The sequence below is a fragment of the Gopherus flavomarginatus genome, chromosome 6 (genome assembly GCF_025201925.1).
Source record: "Gopherus flavomarginatus isolate rGopFla2 chromosome 6, rGopFla2.mat.asm, whole genome shotgun sequence".
NCBI lineage: Eukaryota > Metazoa > Chordata > Testudines > Testudinidae > Gopherus > Gopherus flavomarginatus.
In genome coordinates, this window is record NC_066622.1 from 75192782 (window position 1) to 75212934 (window position 20153).

Sequence of the window (20153 nt, forward strand, 5' to 3'; positions counted from 1 at the left end):
GTTTAAAGGGCCAGAAGTGTTCCCAAGATGCTGCATTTGAGCAGTTGCAGGTAATAACTAGATCCACCAATGGGTAGCACTGGTTGCCTGACATTTTTTTTAAGGTGATGGCAGGGTCAGTAACCAATTTGTAGTTTTTGCAAATTCTTTAAAGGTTTCTGTACTGGAGAAATGTTCCTAACACTCTTAGAAAGTATATTTGCATAGGCAAAAATTGCAGTGTGCTTGAAGTGGGAGGGAGGGGCTTACTGAATTCAAAAGGCCCCTGTTGAGCAAGAACAATCAACCCAGCTCTTTTTTTCTTCTCTCACTTCTTGCATCGGTTTTTAAACTTTGAAATGAAGAATGCTCCGACCAGTAAGGTTAATGAAGCTATTGAAGGTCACCCCACAACAATTTAAAATAAATTATTGAAATTCATTTTCACTGTTTTAGAAACATGATTGAATTAGAAATGACACAATGCTATAATTTTCCTAATTATTTCTTTCAAGGTGGCGATTTGATTTTTCAGCAGTAAACATAATTTGTAACAATTTGTGGCATTAATAAAACTAATCAGTACGTGTTGTCTGCAGTTATATCTGACACAGCAGAAGATGATGTTTCAGTCTCCTTTAATGCATTTATGGAAAATTAAGACCAGTAAATCTGATTCCTGATAAAATCAAAAATATTTTGCTAAGGGTGGATTTTGTGTGTGGTGTGGTGTGTTTGTGTCTGAGAGTATGTGTGAATATCAAAATCCTTTAAATTATATTTAAAAGGGACATTCCAGCAAATAACAAAACTGTAGTTCTGAGAAATAAATATTTGTTTAATGCAGTATGTTAACCGCTATGAAAACTGCTACCTCTATGCATTCATGAGTCTACACATAAACAGATGTATGAGGCCTTAGTATCACTAGGAGTAGTAAAGAACCATTGGGAGAAGTAATTATAGACTTACATGTTCTTAAAATGAATTTCTGTAGTAACGTCATATAATACCAATGGTTGGTTAAGTGTTGTCTTGCCTCTTTTTCCACTTGGAAATGCAAAAATGTTGATTTGGAGCTTGTATATCTTTTAAAATATCATTTGTTCAGTTTGGTATCTACACTAATACTATAGTTCTGCTGCATTCCAGATCTTTCACATGATGTTTTTAACTGCTTAGTTATCTTCTAGTGATTATGAAACTTAAAAATTCTGTTAGAACCTAATTGTGCAAACATTTAGTACTTCCTACTGTGAGTACTTCCATTTGAAGAAATGTCTGAGGGTCAGACCCATAAGCACCTTAAGTAAGCTAGCCTTTTCTAGCTAATGTGATTGTTGTTTTTAACACATTGAAATCTATTACACAAATTATTTTGAAGTATTTTAATATGTTGATGTTAAGTTGTCATACAGCAGAGGACGAACAGTGAGACCCTTCAACTGAATTCCTGATCAGAAAAATGTGCTTTGTTGGAAAAACTCAGACTTCCTAAATTAAAGTTTGTGTTTGTCTAATTTATTCCCATAGAATATGTTGATTCAATAGGGACATACAAATTGCCAAATCGGATCAGATTGGTGGGGTCCATTTAGTTCAGGATCCTTTCTCCAACAGAGGCCAGTACCAGCTGCTTCAGAGGAAGGTGCAAGAAACCCCTCTAGTGGACAGTTATGGGATAATGTGTCCTCAGAGAGAGTTTCCTCCTACCTAATATTTAGAGCAGGGGTCAGCAACCTTTCAGCAGTGGTGTGCCGGGTCTTCATTTATTCACTCTAATTTAAGGTTTCACATGCCAGTAATACATTTTAATGTTTTTAGAAGGTCTCTTTCTATAAGTCTATAATATGTAACTAAACTATTGTTGTATGTAAAGTAAATAAGGCTTTTAAAATGTTTAAGAAGCTTCATTTAAAATTAAATTAAAATGCAGAGCCCCCCGGACCGGTGGCCGGGACCTGGGCAGTGTGAGTGCCACTGAAAATCAGCTCGCGTGCCACCGTTGGCATGCGTGCCATAGGTTGCCTACCCCTGATTTAGGGTCTCGGTCTCTTCCAAAGTTGTAATGTGTTGTTGTAATAGTTGTTGTTATTATTATAGCTTGTGATATTCTTGTTTTCCCTACAAATGCCCAATCTTTATTTGAATTTTGCTGAGCTCTTAGCCTCAATTGTATATACTGGCAATGAGTTCCCACAATCTAGTTGTCTCTGATGTGGAGTAGTAATTTCCTTTTACCAGTTTTGAATTTGCCATCTTCAATTTTATTTGATATCCCCTTGCTCTTGTCTCATTAGAGATGGTGTTGTTTTAAGTTGGAGTAAGCATGGATGAGAGGTGTTTTGTGGTATTTGGGCCTACCAAAGTAGTCTAGTTATAAGCCCCACTGTAAAAGGTATGTAAAAGTTCATAAGATGTCACAACAACCTATAACAACAAATGGTGGTGGGAACAGGTGCAAGAAAACCAAACAGGAAAAACTGAATTAGTCCAAACAAAAAAGCCTGCCGAGATGGTTCAGGGAGTATGCTGAAATCTTGCCTGGTAAAAGCAGAACATGTGGAATTGGAAATAAATGATCCAAAATTGGTGTGTTATATATTAGGCCTAACTGGTGGACAAAATAGTGAGGGAATGGGCATGGGAATTCCACCCATCACTCCCTTTTTGGGTCTTTAAAGAGACTTTGGGGGAAAATACACAAAGAACAGATTGAGGCTAGTGGAGCAAGCTTCACCATAATGTCTGTCACCCCCACCCTCTTCTGACATACCAGACATTGTTTGTCTAATCCTGAGGGAAGCCCTAACTAGATAGGGGCCAGAGAACTGGATCCAGATGATATTGCCATCCCTACGAACTCCAGCTGAATCCCAGACACCACCTGAGATGAAATGAGGTTGGACTTCAGCAACAGTTCCCGCCTGTCACAACTAACTTGGTCTCTTTTCCCATCTCAGATACTCCCATCGAAGAGACTGTCAAACAAGGGGTTTTTCCTTCTAAAAACTCTCTCCAGCTAATGGGAAAAGGAAAAAGGGATGTTGCTAAAATGAAAGCCTCATTCAAAGCTTTACATTTTAAATCAGGGTTGGGCAAACTACGGCCCAGATCCAGCTTATCAGGGCTTTGGATCCAGCCCGTGGGATTGCCCCCCATGGCGCCGTGGGCCCCGTGCCACTCTCAGAAGTGACCAGTGCCACGTCCCTGCGGCCCCCGGGTGGAGGGGCAGAGGGTTTCGTGCGTTGCCCTTGCCTCCAGGCACCGCCCTCCACAGCTCCTGTTAGCGGGGAACTGCAGCCAATGGGAGCTTCAGGAGAGGTACCTGGAGGTGCGGCAAGGGGCTCTTCCTGGAGTGGCATGGGGCTGGGGACAGGGCAGGCATGCCAGGAGCCTGCCCCGGCCCCAGTGCGCACGGCTGCCACCCCGGAGCCGCTTTTGGTAAGCAGGGCGGGATCCTGAACCCCGCCTGCACCCCCTCAACTTCGTGCCCAAAGCTCCCTGCCTGTGCACCTCACACCCCTCCTGCACCCCAGCTCTCTGCCTTGAGCCCCCTCGTACACCCTGCACCCCAATCCCCTGCCCTGAGCTCCATGCTGCACCCTGTACACCCCAATCCTTGCCACACCCTGCACCCCAAACCCCTGCCCTGAGCCTCCTCCCGCAATCTATACCCTTCCTGCACCCCTGCCCTGAGCTCCCTCTTGAACTCTGCACCCCTCCTGTGCCCCAGCCCCCTTCCCTGAGCCTCCTCATACACCCCGCACCCCTCCTCTGTCTCAATCCCTTGCCCTGAGGCCCTTCCTGCACACCCCACACTCCCTCCCTCCCGCACCCCAACCCTCTGCCCCGGCCCTGCTTACAATTTTCCCACCCAGATGTGGCCCTGGGCCCAAAAAGTTTGCACACCCCTGTTTTAAATGCTTTCACTGTGTTTCCTTCTCCGTATTTTTAATAAAAGTTTAAAAAGATTTTTAATGCTATGTTTGCCATGGTACTAAGCAGGCTTAGGTCTGTGTATACCAAACCCCAGACCTTGTTTTACACTGTTTAATGTTAGAAGGTGACTGGGTTATGTTAACACGTTTGGCCCATTTATTCCAGCTAAATTGATACAGCTGAGCATGGGATGGGTAGTTGCTCCTGGCTTTTCCACTGATGTGAAGCAACCTTGAGCAATTCATTTCACCGTTTATGCCACTGTTTTCTCCATCTGTAAAAGAAGATAGTTTATTATCTTAACTGGATTGTGTTTGGGGCTAAATGAACATTTATAAAACACTTTGATACTACTATGATGAATGATACATTTAGCTTACATTTGAGCCTCAATAGTAAGGTGAAGGAGATGACTACAACATAATATCGATTAGGAAAAATTAACTTCATATACCAGAATAAGTGTCTGATAAACCAAGAAACTAACATTTAGAAAATAAAGTGAAGGTAAATTGTCCTCTAATTCTGAGGAAAGAGGACTGGAATGTCACTTTTTGTGTAAAAGAAGTAACAACAATTTGTATTCATTTTTGCCCTAGCCACGAGCTGATCCCATTCCAATATGTAGTTTCTGTTTGGGGACTAAAGAATCAAATCGTGAAAAAAAACCAGAAGAACTGCTCTCCTGCGCAGACTGTGGCAGCAGCGGTAAGTTGGTTCTACTTGCAAATTGTACAAGAGCCATCGTTAAGTCTATCTTTTTGGTCATTGTTCAGTATGTAAATTTCCTGTTACAGTCAAAAATAGTCTTAGGCCAAGCTTTTCAAACCTGGATAACTAAAAATTAGACTCCTAAATTCATAGTATTCATGTGGGCCTGAATTTCAAAGGATCTGAGTGACTTCAGCTCCCCTGAAGTCAGTGTGGGCAGCAGGTTTTGAAAATTGAGGCAAAAGCTTTGATTTTAGAAACCTACCTCTGGCATCCATGTTTCAGAATCTTATCCATCATCTCCAAGGCTATCAGTCTGATACATTTCACAATCACTGAGTTACAGTATTTAAAAAGTTGGGGTAGAGGATAGAGAAATTGGCTGTTATCTATACTGCTGCAGATTTTACATAAAATTCTGTTAATTTTTACAAAATATATATGGATGAAAATACAAATAATAATTTTTAGTAAATCACTTGAAATATTAGCTAAGTGCTAGTGTACCAGTTTCCCCATGTTTATCCCGGGGAGGGAGGAAACAATTTATGAACCGGTAATGCATGAAGATGAAAACCATTTTTTTTAAACATTAATTTTATAAATACTGTGTAGTCATGCATCCCTGCAGATCGGAAGGAGACATGCAAAGCACAAGTACAGTTAGGCATCCAACTTGCGTGGAAAGTTGATGCCCTTTGCACCTTTGAAAATCTTCCCCAGATGTCATATGATTTTAAGGAAAATTGCTTAAACGGCTCATTCTCTCTCTCCCTCCTCTCAGTGTACAGTAACCCATTTTCCTCTTCTGATCAGCTCCCTGATAGCTTTGTCCTGGTCATCACACTTCCCCATGCTGCTGGCTCCATGGCAGTTACTCTTCTTTCGAAGTTTGTGGCAAACTTAAATTTGCATTTTACCTCTTAGCATAGAATCTTTCTTAAAATACTGAATTTTCATAATCTTTGCTTTGTATGTGTGAAATCCAGAGTATGAGTTTAGAAGTACTTTAAGTTAACTCAGGGTAATCGTGTACGATATTGTGACAACTTAGTGTTTGTAGCAAGTAATTTTGGAGCAGACCCATAAAGGACTTTTAGATAACTGCTCATTTTCCCAAAGGACTTTTCCCATAGGGTTCTGTTCTGTTACCTCTTGTATATGAGGTCATTAATAGAATTAATGAGGTTGGCTGGTCACTAGAGACACAAGTATGCAGATAATACTCAGTTCTTACTCGTCCTTTTGGTCTGGATCATTTCTTGCTCTGCCACAGACTTCCTGTGTAACCTTGGGCAAGTCATGTATGCATGATCTACCCTAGAAAATTAGGTTGGTTTAACTAAGTTGGTCAGAGGTCTGAAAAACCACACGCTGAGCACTGTAGTTGAGCCATCTTAAATTCCCCCATCGACCTACCTACTACCTCTTGCGGAGATGGATTACCTACGCTGATGAGAGAATCCTGTCAGTTAGTGCAGATAATATCTACACTAAAGCACTACAGTGTAGACAAGCCCTTAATGTCTCTTTGACTTGGTTCCCTGTCTGTAAAATGGGGATAATAGCACTTTCCGATTTTATAGAGTATTGTGCGGATAAATGCATTAAAAATTGTGAGGCACTCAAATTTCCGCAGCAATGGCTCATATAAGTACCTGGATAAAACAGGACAGCATAGAATAGAATGTGGACATCTATAACTAAGAAAAGGGAAATTTCATTTATGCAGGATCAAGTTTTGCCATTATCCACTTCTGAATTGATTTGTATCACCTTGTGATAGACTTCCATAAGCATGTATCCTAATGTATTTACACCATACAGTAAAGCAAATTGCTGGATTTTCTATATTAGAAAGTTCATGTTTCCTTTAACTGTTTTATTTGTGACTTACCAAATTCTCTGTGCTTTCTGTCAACCCCAAATCAAATATTCTTTAGAAATGAACTGGATTGGTACATAGTTGATTACACTGGCTTTTTTGCAAACATAGTTTGCATTAATCATGATGTAATAAATATCGGCTATTCTTCCATTATAAAACAATCTTTGGCAGTTTTAAGGAGCATTAGAATTGGAAGCCTTGACTTTCATGGATCAGCTTCCATTTAAATTAACACCGATGCATTCGCTCTGCCTCATTAAGACTAAATTATCTTTAATTAGTTCCTCGGATGTATTAGATATACAAAATGAAATGTTGAGACTGCCAATCAGATCACCAGATGGCTGAAGTTTAGTTACTGATGATTTATTAAAATAAAAACCAATCTCAGAGTACCATATAAACAGAAAAACTTGACTGTGGCTGTTCATTGTAATTGAACTTGTGATTTGCACATTGCAGCACGCCTACAAGCAGGTTCCTCTGTGCAGGAGTTAAAGAAACTATAGGAATAATCTGCATTCTTGCTGGACAGAGGAAGTCTATCTGTGAAACTGGGATTCAGAGGTTAAACTGCAATGCCTATTATCAGTGTGTGTTTTTCTATGCTTCCCTGCATTCTTTGTTTCAGTCACATGTGCTGTTTCATACCGGGGTTCTCTAACTCCAGCAGGAACAGAGGGAAACTTTAGGTATGCATGGGAGGGAGAAGACTTCTAAAAGGAAGGGGAACTGGCCCTAGGGTTTGTTGGGAACCGGGTTTCATCTCCATTTCCCAATCATGTAGGGCCTGGGTGCACTAAGGTGGCATATTCTCCCTCTGAAGTGACTGTAATCCTCCATCATCAGGAGGGTTCTTTAAAAGAGGCCATTCAGAACTGAAATCTTGGGCAAGCTCTGTGTTGCTCACTGCTGGTCTTCTCCAGCAGAGTACACATAGAACTAGCTAGGGTATCTGGTCACCCTGCTCCTGGCCTTGCTGATGCTGCTGTGCACTGTAGCAGTGATATTTTTCAGCTTTGACAGTTTCCTAATATCCCTTTGATCCTCATGCTAGCTGCCTCTCACCTATGTAGAGGAAGGATCATATTGCTTTTGCTCCCCACTGCACAGCTGAGAGGTGAAAGGCGCCAAAGAGCTTTGGAGAGTGGAGCTAGTGTCATGCAGACTCATTTTTAATCAGTCAGTTTAGGACCTGTTTGGAAAGAGGACAGAAGAAGATAGTTATGTTGGAGGTGGGAGAAAAAGGGGAAGAGAAGATGGCTGGAAGTTGAGGGGGCAGGGGAGAGTGGAATCTAGCAAATGTGCACAAATCTAGGTTAGACTGAAAAGGAAAAGTGCAAGGAGGCATGGGGGTCTGGGTAGGAGGACAGAAGAACAAATCAAGAAGAGGAGGGGACAGGGCAGAGGGAGAAAGGGAATTAGGGTCTGCAGGGCATGGGACAGATGACTTCAGTTAAGAGGATGGGGATTGGAGCCAAAAGTAAGGGAATAGTGAGGGCTGCCTCCCACTCTCTGCTCATTTACTTGCCCATGTCCCATTTTTTTATTCCAAAATACTGGGAGAGGGTGGTTGGTTTGGCAGGAGGAATGAACAGCTAAGAAACTTCCAGCTATTAAAACATTTTTACTTGCATCCTGACTGTGACAGGTGTCCTGATCCTTTCTGCGTAAAAAATAATGGCACTCTAGTGAATAATTCTCTTCCACATAGAAGACCATTGGAAGCAAGTGATATGTCTGAATTGTGCAGCATAACAAGAATGGTGGAAATAGAAGACCACAAAATCTTGGAAACTCAGTATATTAACATATCTGGATTAGCAGGATAATAATTGCTTGTTACATAATGCTTATTTTCATAGTTCTTTAAAAACGATAACTGATTTGTCACAAGATCACTCAATGGTAAACATAAATCTTTCAAATTTACAGGTGAGGAAACTGAGTCCGACAGGTTGAGACAATTGCCATAGATGATAGAGGCAGAGCCTAAATTACAATTTGAGAATCTGCTCTCAGTTAAAATAAAAACTACTTCTGTCTAATGAATTTTCTCCTCCAGCACCTGATAGTCTAAAACTGAGTTTCTCCAACTACATTGATACCTTGGAGCAAAGTTGCTTGAAGGATTATGGAGTGGTGAGGTCATCCCTGAGGTAGCCATGTCCCTGCCTATTGGCAGGTTTTAGAGATTAGGACAAAGATAGGAAATTCTTCTATGCTTTATCCAATCTAGCTTTTTTGTGATGGTTTAGCTCATCCTCAGGTAAAGAGATTTACAGCACTCTAACTTGGAGGAGGAGACCGCCTGGATCACATGGCTAGGCTCTCCTCTGAGAGTGCACTGATAAATATGTACAAGAGCATTCCTTGTGACTATGACAATACACCTGTCTAATAATAGCGATGAGTTACTATGGCTCCAAAGCTTCTTACCATCCTGACAATTTATAGTCTGATGGCCTTGATCATCAGTGTGGGTACAGAACTGGCAAATTCTTCTTCCTTTAAAGATTCGCCCTTTCCTATCAATATAACATCTGCCTTGTCAGAATTAAGGGTGATTACTGGTGAGATCAATGGCAATAATTGTTCAACCAATCCTGAAGAAGAATACCACTGCATTTCCGAAGGTGCCTGCTCATTTGCATTCTTTGAAGGAGGAATTGACCATCTTAACCATAAGAACTGTTTTCTCACCAAATTTCACTCCTTATGAAGGAGAGGGGTCCATTTTATAGGAAGTCATGGATCAGATACTCCTTATTTCTGTTTGAAGCCAAAGATTTTTTTTTAAAGTTTTTTACACATAAATATCTTATTACATTTTTTATTTTACTGTTGCCATAATATGTGTTTGGTGTAGGACAGTTTAAGTAGTAATATAACTAAAATGAAAAGAATATTATATATCATTAAATATATTTTATTAGGTTTTCCGTTGTGCATACTTTAAAAATACTGTAATCTAGTTCTAAAATTTAGAAATGTATTAATGCTATTATAGTAAACTCTTTAATAAATTAAAAGGGATGGATTCAAGTGTATGAAGAGCATTTTTTTCCAGAGTCAGTGATAGTTTAATATACTGTGGAGAAAGCCTGGACAAGACATCATTCAGTTTCAGGTGCTTATGGATTTATTGACACATTATGATTACAGTAAATGCAAACTTTCCACCTTTACCCACATTAAAGCGTTTTGAGCAGCTATTTCATATCCTCTCCAGAAGAGAAAAAATAAGTTGAGTAATACAAAGTTCTGAGAATAGTTGACATTGGCAGGGTTCTAGAGATGGAAAATGCAGTGGTGTCATAGCTGTTGTAGAACACAGGAGTTGAAACTCTATTAAACCTCAACACATTTTTAAATACTCTATTTTGCAGGACATCCATCATGTTTGAAATTTTGTCCTGAGTTAACAACAAATGTAAAGGCCTTAAGATGGCAGTGTATCGAATGCAAGACATGCAGTGCATGTAGAATCCAAGGCAAAAATGCAGTAAGTTAATATTTTAATAGCATAGTGTCTTTTGAGTTCATGTTTGCATATTCACCCGTATTCTGTGGGTTAGTCCCTTCAGCTTTACAATTTCAGGCTACTTTAAAAAGAGTAAAAATATAAACTTCTATATAATGTAATAAGCTCTATAATCACTGTTTTCAGTTTCTTTTTTAATCTTACTGTCAGATTTAAAAATACAAAAAGTATTGATGCAGAATCTCCAGTAACTTTGTATTAAGCCTTTTTTTCAATTTCAGGATAACATGCTCTTCTGTGATTCTTGTGATAGAGGGTTCCACATGGAATGCTGTGACCCACCACTTTCCCGAATGCCTAAAGGTGATACTGAAAGCCTTTCTTGTACTAATGTATGTATTAGACCAGATGTTCAAGTTCCAGGTTAGACTTTAAGCATTTATAGATTGCTTAGCAGTATGGTCCTGAACATGAAAAGCAAAGCCTCTTGAGCTTGACTGTTCCTAAGATTCCTTCCTGCAAAGTGAATGACATTCCTCTTGATCAATTTTATAACATGAGTTGAATCACTGAACTATTTATTCAGAGTGAAGCTGTTGGGCCAGGCCGTAGCCAATAACATATGGGATATATGCACTAGAACATATCAGGGCACATGGAGAAAGCCTCCTTTGTGTCTTCCAGGAGATATCATTGTGTAAAGTCATTTGACAATCATGTGGTCAGAGTTCCTCTCTTCTCTCAAAGGATCTCTTTCTCCATCTAGGATTATATGTACTGTATTTAATATCTCATTTTTTGTATCACAGCTGATCACTGCTTTTTCTTATATTTCATTATTAAAATTGCTCTAGATATAAAGTTTTTCTTAAACAACATTTTTGTATTATTTGCCCCTCTTTAGGCTTGGCCAGGTAAGGTTAGATTGTTAGCATATCTGAGTCACCATATTTTTGAAATTACAGCTAGATGTAATCTGGCCTTTTTTTTTCAAGAGCCATTGATATATTGGGTTTGTAGTGCTTCAAGCTGGTTAACATTTTGGAAGGGAATTTAGAGAAGCTGAAAATAGATGTAAACATGGCAAAATTATATATTTATCAGTGTTATAAAGTTTGGTCCCACCTACACTGGGAACAACAGCATCTACTACTGTACAACTTTCTTTAACATAATTACTGTTGACAAGGTTCTAAAACAATTTGCCTTACCAAACAGTGCTAAAAGAAACCATGCTATAGTCTGCTGTCACTGTGTGTGACATGGTTTAGCCTCCTGCAGAAAATTTTTTGGGACAATGGTTAAGAAAATCCTGCTACTGTTAATTGTTTCTAAGCTGTATCTCCTACCTAGGCTTCACTATCTACTAGTGCTTGCATAGTCTAGCAGAACCACGTTACCTGAAATGGCTTTCAAGAACTATCTTGAGAACTATTTCAGGATCTTGGAATTGAGTGGTATGGAAAAGGTCTAAAGGGCCCATACGAAATGAGGATGGGGAATTTTTAGCACTGCAGCCAGTATAAAGTACACTGAGCATATCTAGAAACTGGAAGCGCCAACTGAACACAAATATTCTGAAAAGAACGAAATACTTTCAGAGAAGGAAGCAGGACTGGTGGGAATCAGTGACGGGCAGGAAAGGGGGAGATGCCAGATGCTACTTGAAGAAACCCAAGAGGGCAAGCTACAAAGGATCTTGAGTCAGCAGGTTTCAGAAGGATAGCCGTGTTAGTCGGCATCAGCAGAAACAATGAGGAGTCCTTGTGGCACGTTAGAGACTAACAAATTAATTTGGGCATAAGCTTTTGTGGGCTATAACCCATTTCATCAGATGCATGGAGTGAGGTGTATATATTACAGCACATGAAAAGATGGGAGTTGCCTTACCAAGTGAAGGGTCAGTGCTAACGAGGCCAATTCAAACAGGGTGGATGTAGCTTATTCCCAACAGTTGACAAGGAGAGGTGAATATCAGCAGAGGGAAAATTACTTTTTGTAGTGACCCAGCCACTCCCAGTTTTTATTCAGGCCTAATTTTATGGTGACAATTATGCAAATTAATTCCAGTTCTATTGGAATTTTCAGTTTCTCGTTGAAGTCTGTGATTGAAGTTTTTTTGTTGAAGAATGACCGCTTTTAAGTCTGTTGTTGACTGTCTCAGAGCAGATTGTAACATAAGCTTGATAAGTGTTGAATTAAGGTACTCCTCTATCTCGATATAACGCAACCCGATATAACATGAATTTGGATATAACGCGGTAAAGCAGTGCTCCGGAGGGCCTGGGCTCTGGTGGATCAAAGCAAGTTCAATATAATGTGGTTTCACCTATAACATGGTAAGATTTTTTGGCTCCCACAGAGAGCATTATATCGAGGTAGAGATATATCTTGTTGTGCCCTCAGCAGAGGGATTGTATGGTGAGAAGTCTGATTGCATTCTCTAGTGGTGTTCTTCAGCCTCACATTGACTGGTCCAGGAAACCTAAATGAGGATAATTAACAATATGAAACTGAGGGTATGTCTACATTACCCAGGTTACTGTGGGGCCACATGGGCAGTATAGACATGCTTTATCGCTGAGGGAGAGCTCTCCCGACAATTTAACAAAAACCCACTGGGCCGGCGATAAAGCTACCACCGCTTATTAGGGGGTGGGTTTTTTTTAATTGCCAGGAGAGCTCTTCCCCAGTAATAAAGCATGTCTATACTGATGCTTTTCAGTGCTAAAACTTTTGTCGCTCGTGGGGTGTTTTTTCACACACCTTAATGACAAAAGTTTTAGCGCTGAAAATGGCAGTGTAGACACAACCTGAGAACATACACCAGGCCTGCCCGACATGCGGGGCTGGCTGGAGACGGGCTGGATGCAGGCAGGGCGGGGGGTGCAGGGCTGGTTGCAGACAGGAGCTGGTGCAGACAGGGGGTGCAGCAGGGGCTGGCTGCGGGCAGGGAGTGCAGGTACAGGGGGTACAGCCCACCCTGTATGGTGAGTGGCCCCTCCTCCTCCCTCCCCCACCAGGGTAGCAGCAGCAGCCTGGGGTTCGGGGGCTATTTAAAGGGCCTGGGGCTCCTCTGCTTCTACCACCCTGGCCCTTTAAATAGCCACGGGAGCCTTGGGGAAGCGGTGTGGCTTCGGTGGCTATTTAAAGGGCCAGGGTGGTAGAAGCAATGGGAGCCCCGAACTTTCAAAATAGCTTCCAGAGCCCTGCAGCCCTACTCAGTGGGGCTCTGGTGACAATTTAAAAGGCTTGGGGATCCCTGCTGGGATCCCCAGGCCCTTTAAATTGCCCCTGGGGAAGCCGGGCCACCCTGGTACAGTGCACCAGCTCTTGCCAGTACACCTTATTGGGGCGTGGGTTTGGGGCCCTCTTAGGGGCGGGGCCCAATTCAGGGGAATTGGTTGAATTGGTCTAAAGCCGGCCCTGGCGGCCGGGATTCAGAGGGCTCTGGGCTGCTCGCAGAGATTCCCATCTGTGGCTGAGATTTAAAGGGCTCAGGGCTCCCCACCGCTGCAGGCAGCCCAGAGCCCTTTGAATCTCGGTCGCGGCTCCAGCGGATGGGCTGAGGCTGGGATTTAAAGGGCTCGGGCTCCCCTCAGGGGCAGGAGCTCTGGGCCCTTTAAATCCCTGCCCCAGCCCTGGAAAGCTCTGGATTCCCCCAGCCTCCGGAGCCCCGGGCCCTTTAATTTGCCCCTGAGGGCTCCCAACCACCTTTTCAGCTGGGAGTCCCTGGTTGATTTAAAATCAAGTATCACCTCCCCACCCCCAACCTTTCTTTTTGGCCCACAGCTGTTTTGGCAGGGCGGCGCTGGGGAAGGAGGGTTTGTTTCGGCAGGGCTGGGCGGTGCTGGGGCTGGGTGTTTTTGCGGGGCCTAGAGGTGCTGGGGGGGCTGTTTCCGCAGGGCCGGGAGGTTTCGGCCCTCAGCTGTTTTCTTTGGAGTAATTTGGCCCTCGCCGCTTTACGAGTTGTGCAGACCTGACACAGACGCTGAAGCTACAGTAAAACTCTTCACATACATCACTTCATTTTAAATTGAAAACTTGGTCTAGTACTTCCTGGATGGGGAGAGGCCTGTCTGGCAGTAGAAAGAGGGGACATGTTAGAATCCTTCTGCTAGTGCCACTCTCCCATGATCCTTGTTGCTATGGGAAGGAGAAAAGTGTCCTTCTGAATTACAGAGAGAGTTTCCCTTCCCCCAACCATCCTTTTTGCTGGAGTAGGCCTTATTGGAATAATGCACCTCAGGTGTAGCTTTCTATACCTTGGGTACAAACTGGACACCCGCCACATGCATGTACAGTTAAAACAAGTATGTTTTTTCTTAATCAATGCAGGGATGTGGATTTGCCAGGTCTGCAGACCAAAGAAGAAGGGAAGAAAACTACTTCATGAGAAAGCTGCGCAAATAAGACGACGATATGCAAAACCTATTGGACGGCCGAAAAATAAACTAAAGCAACGAATGTTGTAGGTTCCCTTTTTCCAATTGACTATAGTGTTCTTGAAAAATGTAATACAGTGAGATTTTAGGTGACAGTTTATTTAAAACTAAACTACTGCTTTAACTGAGTACTACAGCCTGAAAAAAAATAACATGCATAATCTTCAGTGTAATGGAAAATAATTAAGTACAGTTGATATTTCTGAGTCTTTTGATGGCAGCAAAAAATTATCCTAAAAGTTTGCATCACTTTAAAAAGAATTATTGTTGGATCTAGGGAAGGAATTAGACTGAAATTCATATGTGAACAGTGCCATTTTTCCAAATACAAGTGGTGCCAGCAGTCCTCAATAACAAATAGCCATATGATCGATTACTTAAAAAAAAGTAAAAATCTATCATACCTGGATTATGTGCACAATCCATATCAAATGGATGATACACCGATAAAGTGAAAAATGTAATTCACCTCACCCCAAAAGATGTCTTGCAAAGTTTCTACAGTTGATTTGTCACCTGTTCAGGAGACTGTTCTTTGCTGAATATTTATTTGCATGAATATGCTATTTCAGAAATGCTGCTTGCCACCTCCTAATATTGGTACAAATGCCCTCTTAATATGTATAAAGTCCCTACCTACAACACAAGCTCCATAATGAGTCAGTGCTCAGTTCAAGCCCCAGAGGTATCCGTGAGACCGAGCTATTGAGTCCAGAGTTACTTTGGAAAAGTAACTTTTTTGACCTTTGCTGCTGCTAAGTAGATGCCAGTCAGGACGGGAGCGGTCTGCAGTTCGTCATGCTTCTCTCCAGCCCAGGGGATATTTAGTGTCTGAGAGAAGAGGGTACTGTAGCACCTTTGGCACCCACCTTCCCAATGAATGTTTATGTAACTGAACACAGATTTGTTGAACATCTTAAAGCTGGAGGGAGGGCTGTTGTGGGTGGAGGAGCTAACTCCCTTGTCCTTTTCACCATCTTTTCATGCTCACACGCAAGAGAAAACAGAGCAAAGCAAGAAAAGTCCATAGCATGGACTAAAAAGACATCCTAAAAAAAAAAAAAAGGCAAAATTTAAAGCCATCTCATTGATTCATTTCATCAACTTTGCACTAAGAACATTTGTGGCAATCACTCATGCAACAAGAAATATATGAGTGAAGTTCAGTGATGTATGCACACATTGATGGCCACATCTTCACACTATAGCATCAGCTTGCAAGGTCTGGAGCACATGAATTACTTTTTGCTCTTCTAATAATGACACTTACTATTTAGGAATTAGGTGCGAATGTTATAAAGTAGATTGATTCGTAGCATCCTTTAGGGGAGCCCAATGACCTGTCCAACATTGTGGTGTTAGAAGGAGAAGATGATTGTGCAAACACTGCTGCATAGTTAGAGTGAACAGATCTCCTGGTTCTCCAGGATTGTTCTGTTTTTTTTTGGCAACTGTATCGGTAGGTTTTAGGACCAAGTTCAGCAGGTCTGGGATAATGATCACTCAGTTGACACCTCCATTTCACAATGAAGTTCCTCTGCCATTCCCTTTCTCCACTTCTTTATTGCTGTACTACCATGCTTCAGGTTGTACCTTGGATATCCCCACTACTGTGGCAAAATCAAAGAGAGAGGTGACTATCAGAGAGGCGGGTTGATGAGTTGGTAGCACATTGGGCCCAGTAGAGAAGCTGAGTCAAACTTTTGCATTAATGTTGAATGTGAGGAATGGGTTATTTGAATCTGCAAAGCGAGATAAGGATAGTAGCATGTCACTGTCCAACACATGTTCCTACTTTTGCCCCCACATGCGCCCCTCAATGCTTTCCTCTAGTGCTATTGATTTGTACTTTTGTGGCTCTCATCACTGTACTGTAGGAGAGCTTCACAATCATTAATGAGCTCTACTACTTGCCCCAGTCCTATTGCCCCTATCAAATTTTTCTCTACACACCTAAGACCATCCTAAGGTTTCTTCTCTCCACATTGCCAAAAATCTACTATTCACTGCCTAAAAACTTGGTTAATGCAGAGTTAAGGTTGATTGGCAGCATCTTATACTTCTCCAGAATATCAGATGCACCTATGCTTAAACCTCTGAATGACTAACGAATAAAGAGTTAAGGTAAAACAAACTTAAAACCTTTGACAACTGGGATATATATTGTTAGAGGAAGTGTCCCACAAAACCTTAACCCTGCCCCCTTACATCACTGTGAGAGAGCATAGGACTGTACCCTTCCTGAGCAGCTGGAGGACAGTGTGAAAAGTGCACAGGAGTAATGTGATGGAAACTATTAGGTCGAGCGTAGGTCAGGCTTAGTAAACACAAATTAGCTAGGCGTGACCTACATTCAACCACTTCACTTATTCTTGACAAACCACCAAAGAGTTCCCAGATTCTAACACCAGTTCATCCTCATCCTTGCCAATCCCTGTGAGACATCACCTTTACCTAGCCCTGACTGAGACTGGCAGTGCACTGTTGTGTGCCACCAAGCTGCTAGACCGCCATAGAGCAGGACAGAGAGGGCACATGATACTTGGTGAAAGCCAGTGCAGACAATGTGGAGTTCTAATTGGCACTGAGAATATGCAAGACTGTGTTAGAATCTCCATCTCTGGAGATATTTAAGAGTAGGTTAGATAAATGTCTATTAGGGATGGTCTAGACAGTATTTGGTCCTGCCATGAGGGCAGGGGACTGGACTCGATGACCTCTCAAGGTCCCTGCCAGTCCTAGAGTCTGAGTCTATGAGAAATGGATGAAGCACTCTTATATTCCCGTCTTATTCCCACGCACAGTGGAATGCCAGTATTTGGAGGTGACAGTAGCAGTTTTTACAGCAGCCTTAAGAGCTGAAGAAGAGCTCTGTGTAGCTCAAAAGCTTGCCTCTCTTACCAACAGAAGTTGGTCCAATAAAAGATATTACCTCACCCATCTTGTTTCTCTAATATCTGGGACTGACATGGATACAACAAGATTGCAAACTAAAACTCTACAGACATTTTAACAATTTTTGTCTGCTCAGACCTCCTGTGTATCACAGAGAGAGAGAAAAAGAGAGAGAGGGATTCCTGATTCATCTAGCATCAGCTGCACCTCTCCTCAAATGGCTCTGTGAGCTGTGGTGACTTGCTGCAACTAAGGTCTGGATTAATGAGCTATGAGCCTAGCCCACTGTCAGTAAGAACGTGTGAAGAGCAGTAACAATGTAGCATTGAGTTGGACAAAATTGAGTGCAGATTTTATTAGAGGTATGTCAGGTTTTGATTTGTTCCAGTGCCTATTGCTAATTGCAGGAGGGCAGCGGTACGGGAGTCATCACCTTAGCTCTAAGTACAGTTTGCATTTGATGTTCTGGAATCATATGAGGCACTACTGGCAACCGTAACTCTGCATTAACCAAGTTTTTGGCCCTTTGTTTTAGAAGAAGTGTTGGTAATGAAGGGGGCATCGAGGGGCACCTGCATGGAGGAAAGTGAGGGATTTTCCAATTCCACCCTCCCTCTTGTTTCTCCATGTCCCTGGTGGGGCTAGAGGAGCCCTGGGGAGAAATGAAGATATTAACCAGGGGACTGTGAGAAGCACACCAGTTAAGGGAGTGGGGAGGGGAAACCCTAGGCTCTCTACTTTACTTTGTAGATAAGTACAAGGGTAGGAGTTTTTAAAATTAAAAAAAAAAAAGAGAGAGTAAGAGCTATCTCAGCCTCTCATTGTAGAAGTGATGCTGCCCCATTATTCTCCTCACTACCTAGTCCCTAGTGAGAACTTTGATCGAAGTTTGGGATGCTGAAATCTGATCACCCAAGCATGGTGCATGTTGCAGCATGGCAGCGGTTGGCACCTGAGGGCCTTGACTTCACTTCTGCTAAAACGAAGTGGAAACATTTAGAATGACATGTGGTGCCACTCTTACCTTTAGCTATTTGGGTCATTGCACCACAACCATATATAATAAATACTACATTTAAAAATGGGCAAGTCCTATGAAAGAGCTTGCATAGTGGTTTTGACTATAAAAATCTCATTTCCCCACTTGTGTCCGAGGATTCTTGGGTAATCCTAGTGACTGATTTGTAGGATTTGTCCAAGAATAAATTATTTCCCTGTTTTCTCAATTGTATGTATGTATTTCTGTCATTAAAACTCAAAACAGTGTATGGTTTCCCATTGAACAATATTCCTTAAAAATGGGATTATATCTTAATTTACAAGGATGGGTAAAAAGACTGGAGAAGAATAATTCCATAGATGGAATCTACTGCAGAAATACCCCCACTATAAAAGCAGCATGACGGTATGGGAGGTAGTGAATCTAGCCATCTTTCATATGGGGCTGGACCTTAATGTGCATAAAGTTGCTGAAGCTGCTTATCCCTTTTGTTATAGTGTATGGAATCTTACCCCGTACTAGTGGAATAGCATTGCTTAAAAGGACCTCTGTATGGAAACCTGAACAGACAAATTACTGCAGGAAATTAAATAAAACAAGATGCTTGTTAACCTTTGGGCACTGATGGTTATTGGCACATCTGGTAGTGACAATAGGTGTTGTAGCTAGAAATATGAACTTCTGGCATCAACAGATTCAGAAGACTTTAGAGAAAAAGATTTTTTTAAATACGATTGGGAATTTTAAGAGCTCTTCAGCTACTCAAATTCAGTGATGTGTGGGAGTGAAGCAGGGGTCAGTTTTATGGCTGGTGGGCGCTTGGAGTTCAGGTACCAGATGGTAGCCCCAGGCTGTTCCATCTCTAACGAAATGTAATCTGTTGGAATTAATTGTTTCAGCTTTACAATTAAAAAGGGAAAAGTCTGTGGAAGGAAACCTTCCTCTGCAAAATACACAAATGTTTTAAACAAATGTAAGGATGCATTTGAGGGAGAGTGGGAGTGGAATAATTTGATGTAATTATGCAGCTTTGTTTGGGTTTGCAGTATAACACTTCCTGATGACATGTATTTCTTTACTATGAATAACCTCGGCTGTTCAGTTTGTATTTACTTCAACAAAATACCATTCTTCAATATTCCCTTCAGTGTTCTGTCGTCTTATTCAGTCATTAGCCATCAGCTAAATCAGCATTTTTTTAATGCAAGCTTTGGCCTCGAGCATGCCCTCTGCTCATTCTTAGTGAACTTCACCACTTCTCTTTAAGCTCTTCCATGTCATGCCTAACCCAGCTATGACTTTTCTTTGATCATTATTTTATTTTGCTTTTGCTGTTTCCCTCTCTCTCTCTCTCTCTCTCTCTCTCTCTTTTTTGCTTTAACTACACTTTTATTTTTTTTAAATAGAGAGGTCGCTTTGTTAGCTGTATGGGTAGTGCTGTGCATAAACTACCTCATTCCGTCTTTAGAGCTTCATTTTTTTTTAAAGGGATATTTTTATGGTCTTTTATATAAAAAAAATACTAATTTCATCAGTGTAATCTAATAAAATCATACAAAAATACCAGTTTCCTGAAGATTGGCTATATTATTTCCCCATACAGGTGGAACACCTCTGCTGGGTTTTAGTGAACATTCTGCTGAAATCAATAAAATGTTTTGATTTGATGTGCTGTGTATACTTTGTAGCACAGGACATGTGCATCTCCTGGATGTATGTTACAGATTTCACAGAAGTGAAGTGATTGATTTGAACAAAACCAGTATATTAACAATTTTTCTCTCTTTTGAGAGAGAAAATTTTTCCTTA

At 41.5% G+C, this 20153-nt stretch overlaps 1 protein-coding gene across 15 annotated transcripts in view; it reads left to right on the forward strand.

Moving 5' to 3' along the window:
* The window catches only part of KAT6B (lysine acetyltransferase 6B), a 200510-nt gene that overhangs the window by 105329 nt on the left and 75028 nt on the right, over positions 1 to 20153 (forward strand). For all 15 annotated transcript variants that reach the window (XM_050959893.1, XM_050959888.1, XM_050959881.1 and 12 more), the window contains 4 exons: positions 4521 to 4629; positions 9910 to 10025; positions 10286 to 10367; positions 14343 to 14475. In XM_050959893.1, the coding sequence (XP_050815850.1) occupies positions 4521 to 4629; positions 9910 to 10025; positions 10286 to 10367; positions 14343 to 14475 (440 nt within the window). The remainder of the gene's footprint in view (positions 1 to 4520; positions 4630 to 9909; positions 10026 to 10285; positions 10368 to 14342; positions 14476 to 20153) is intronic.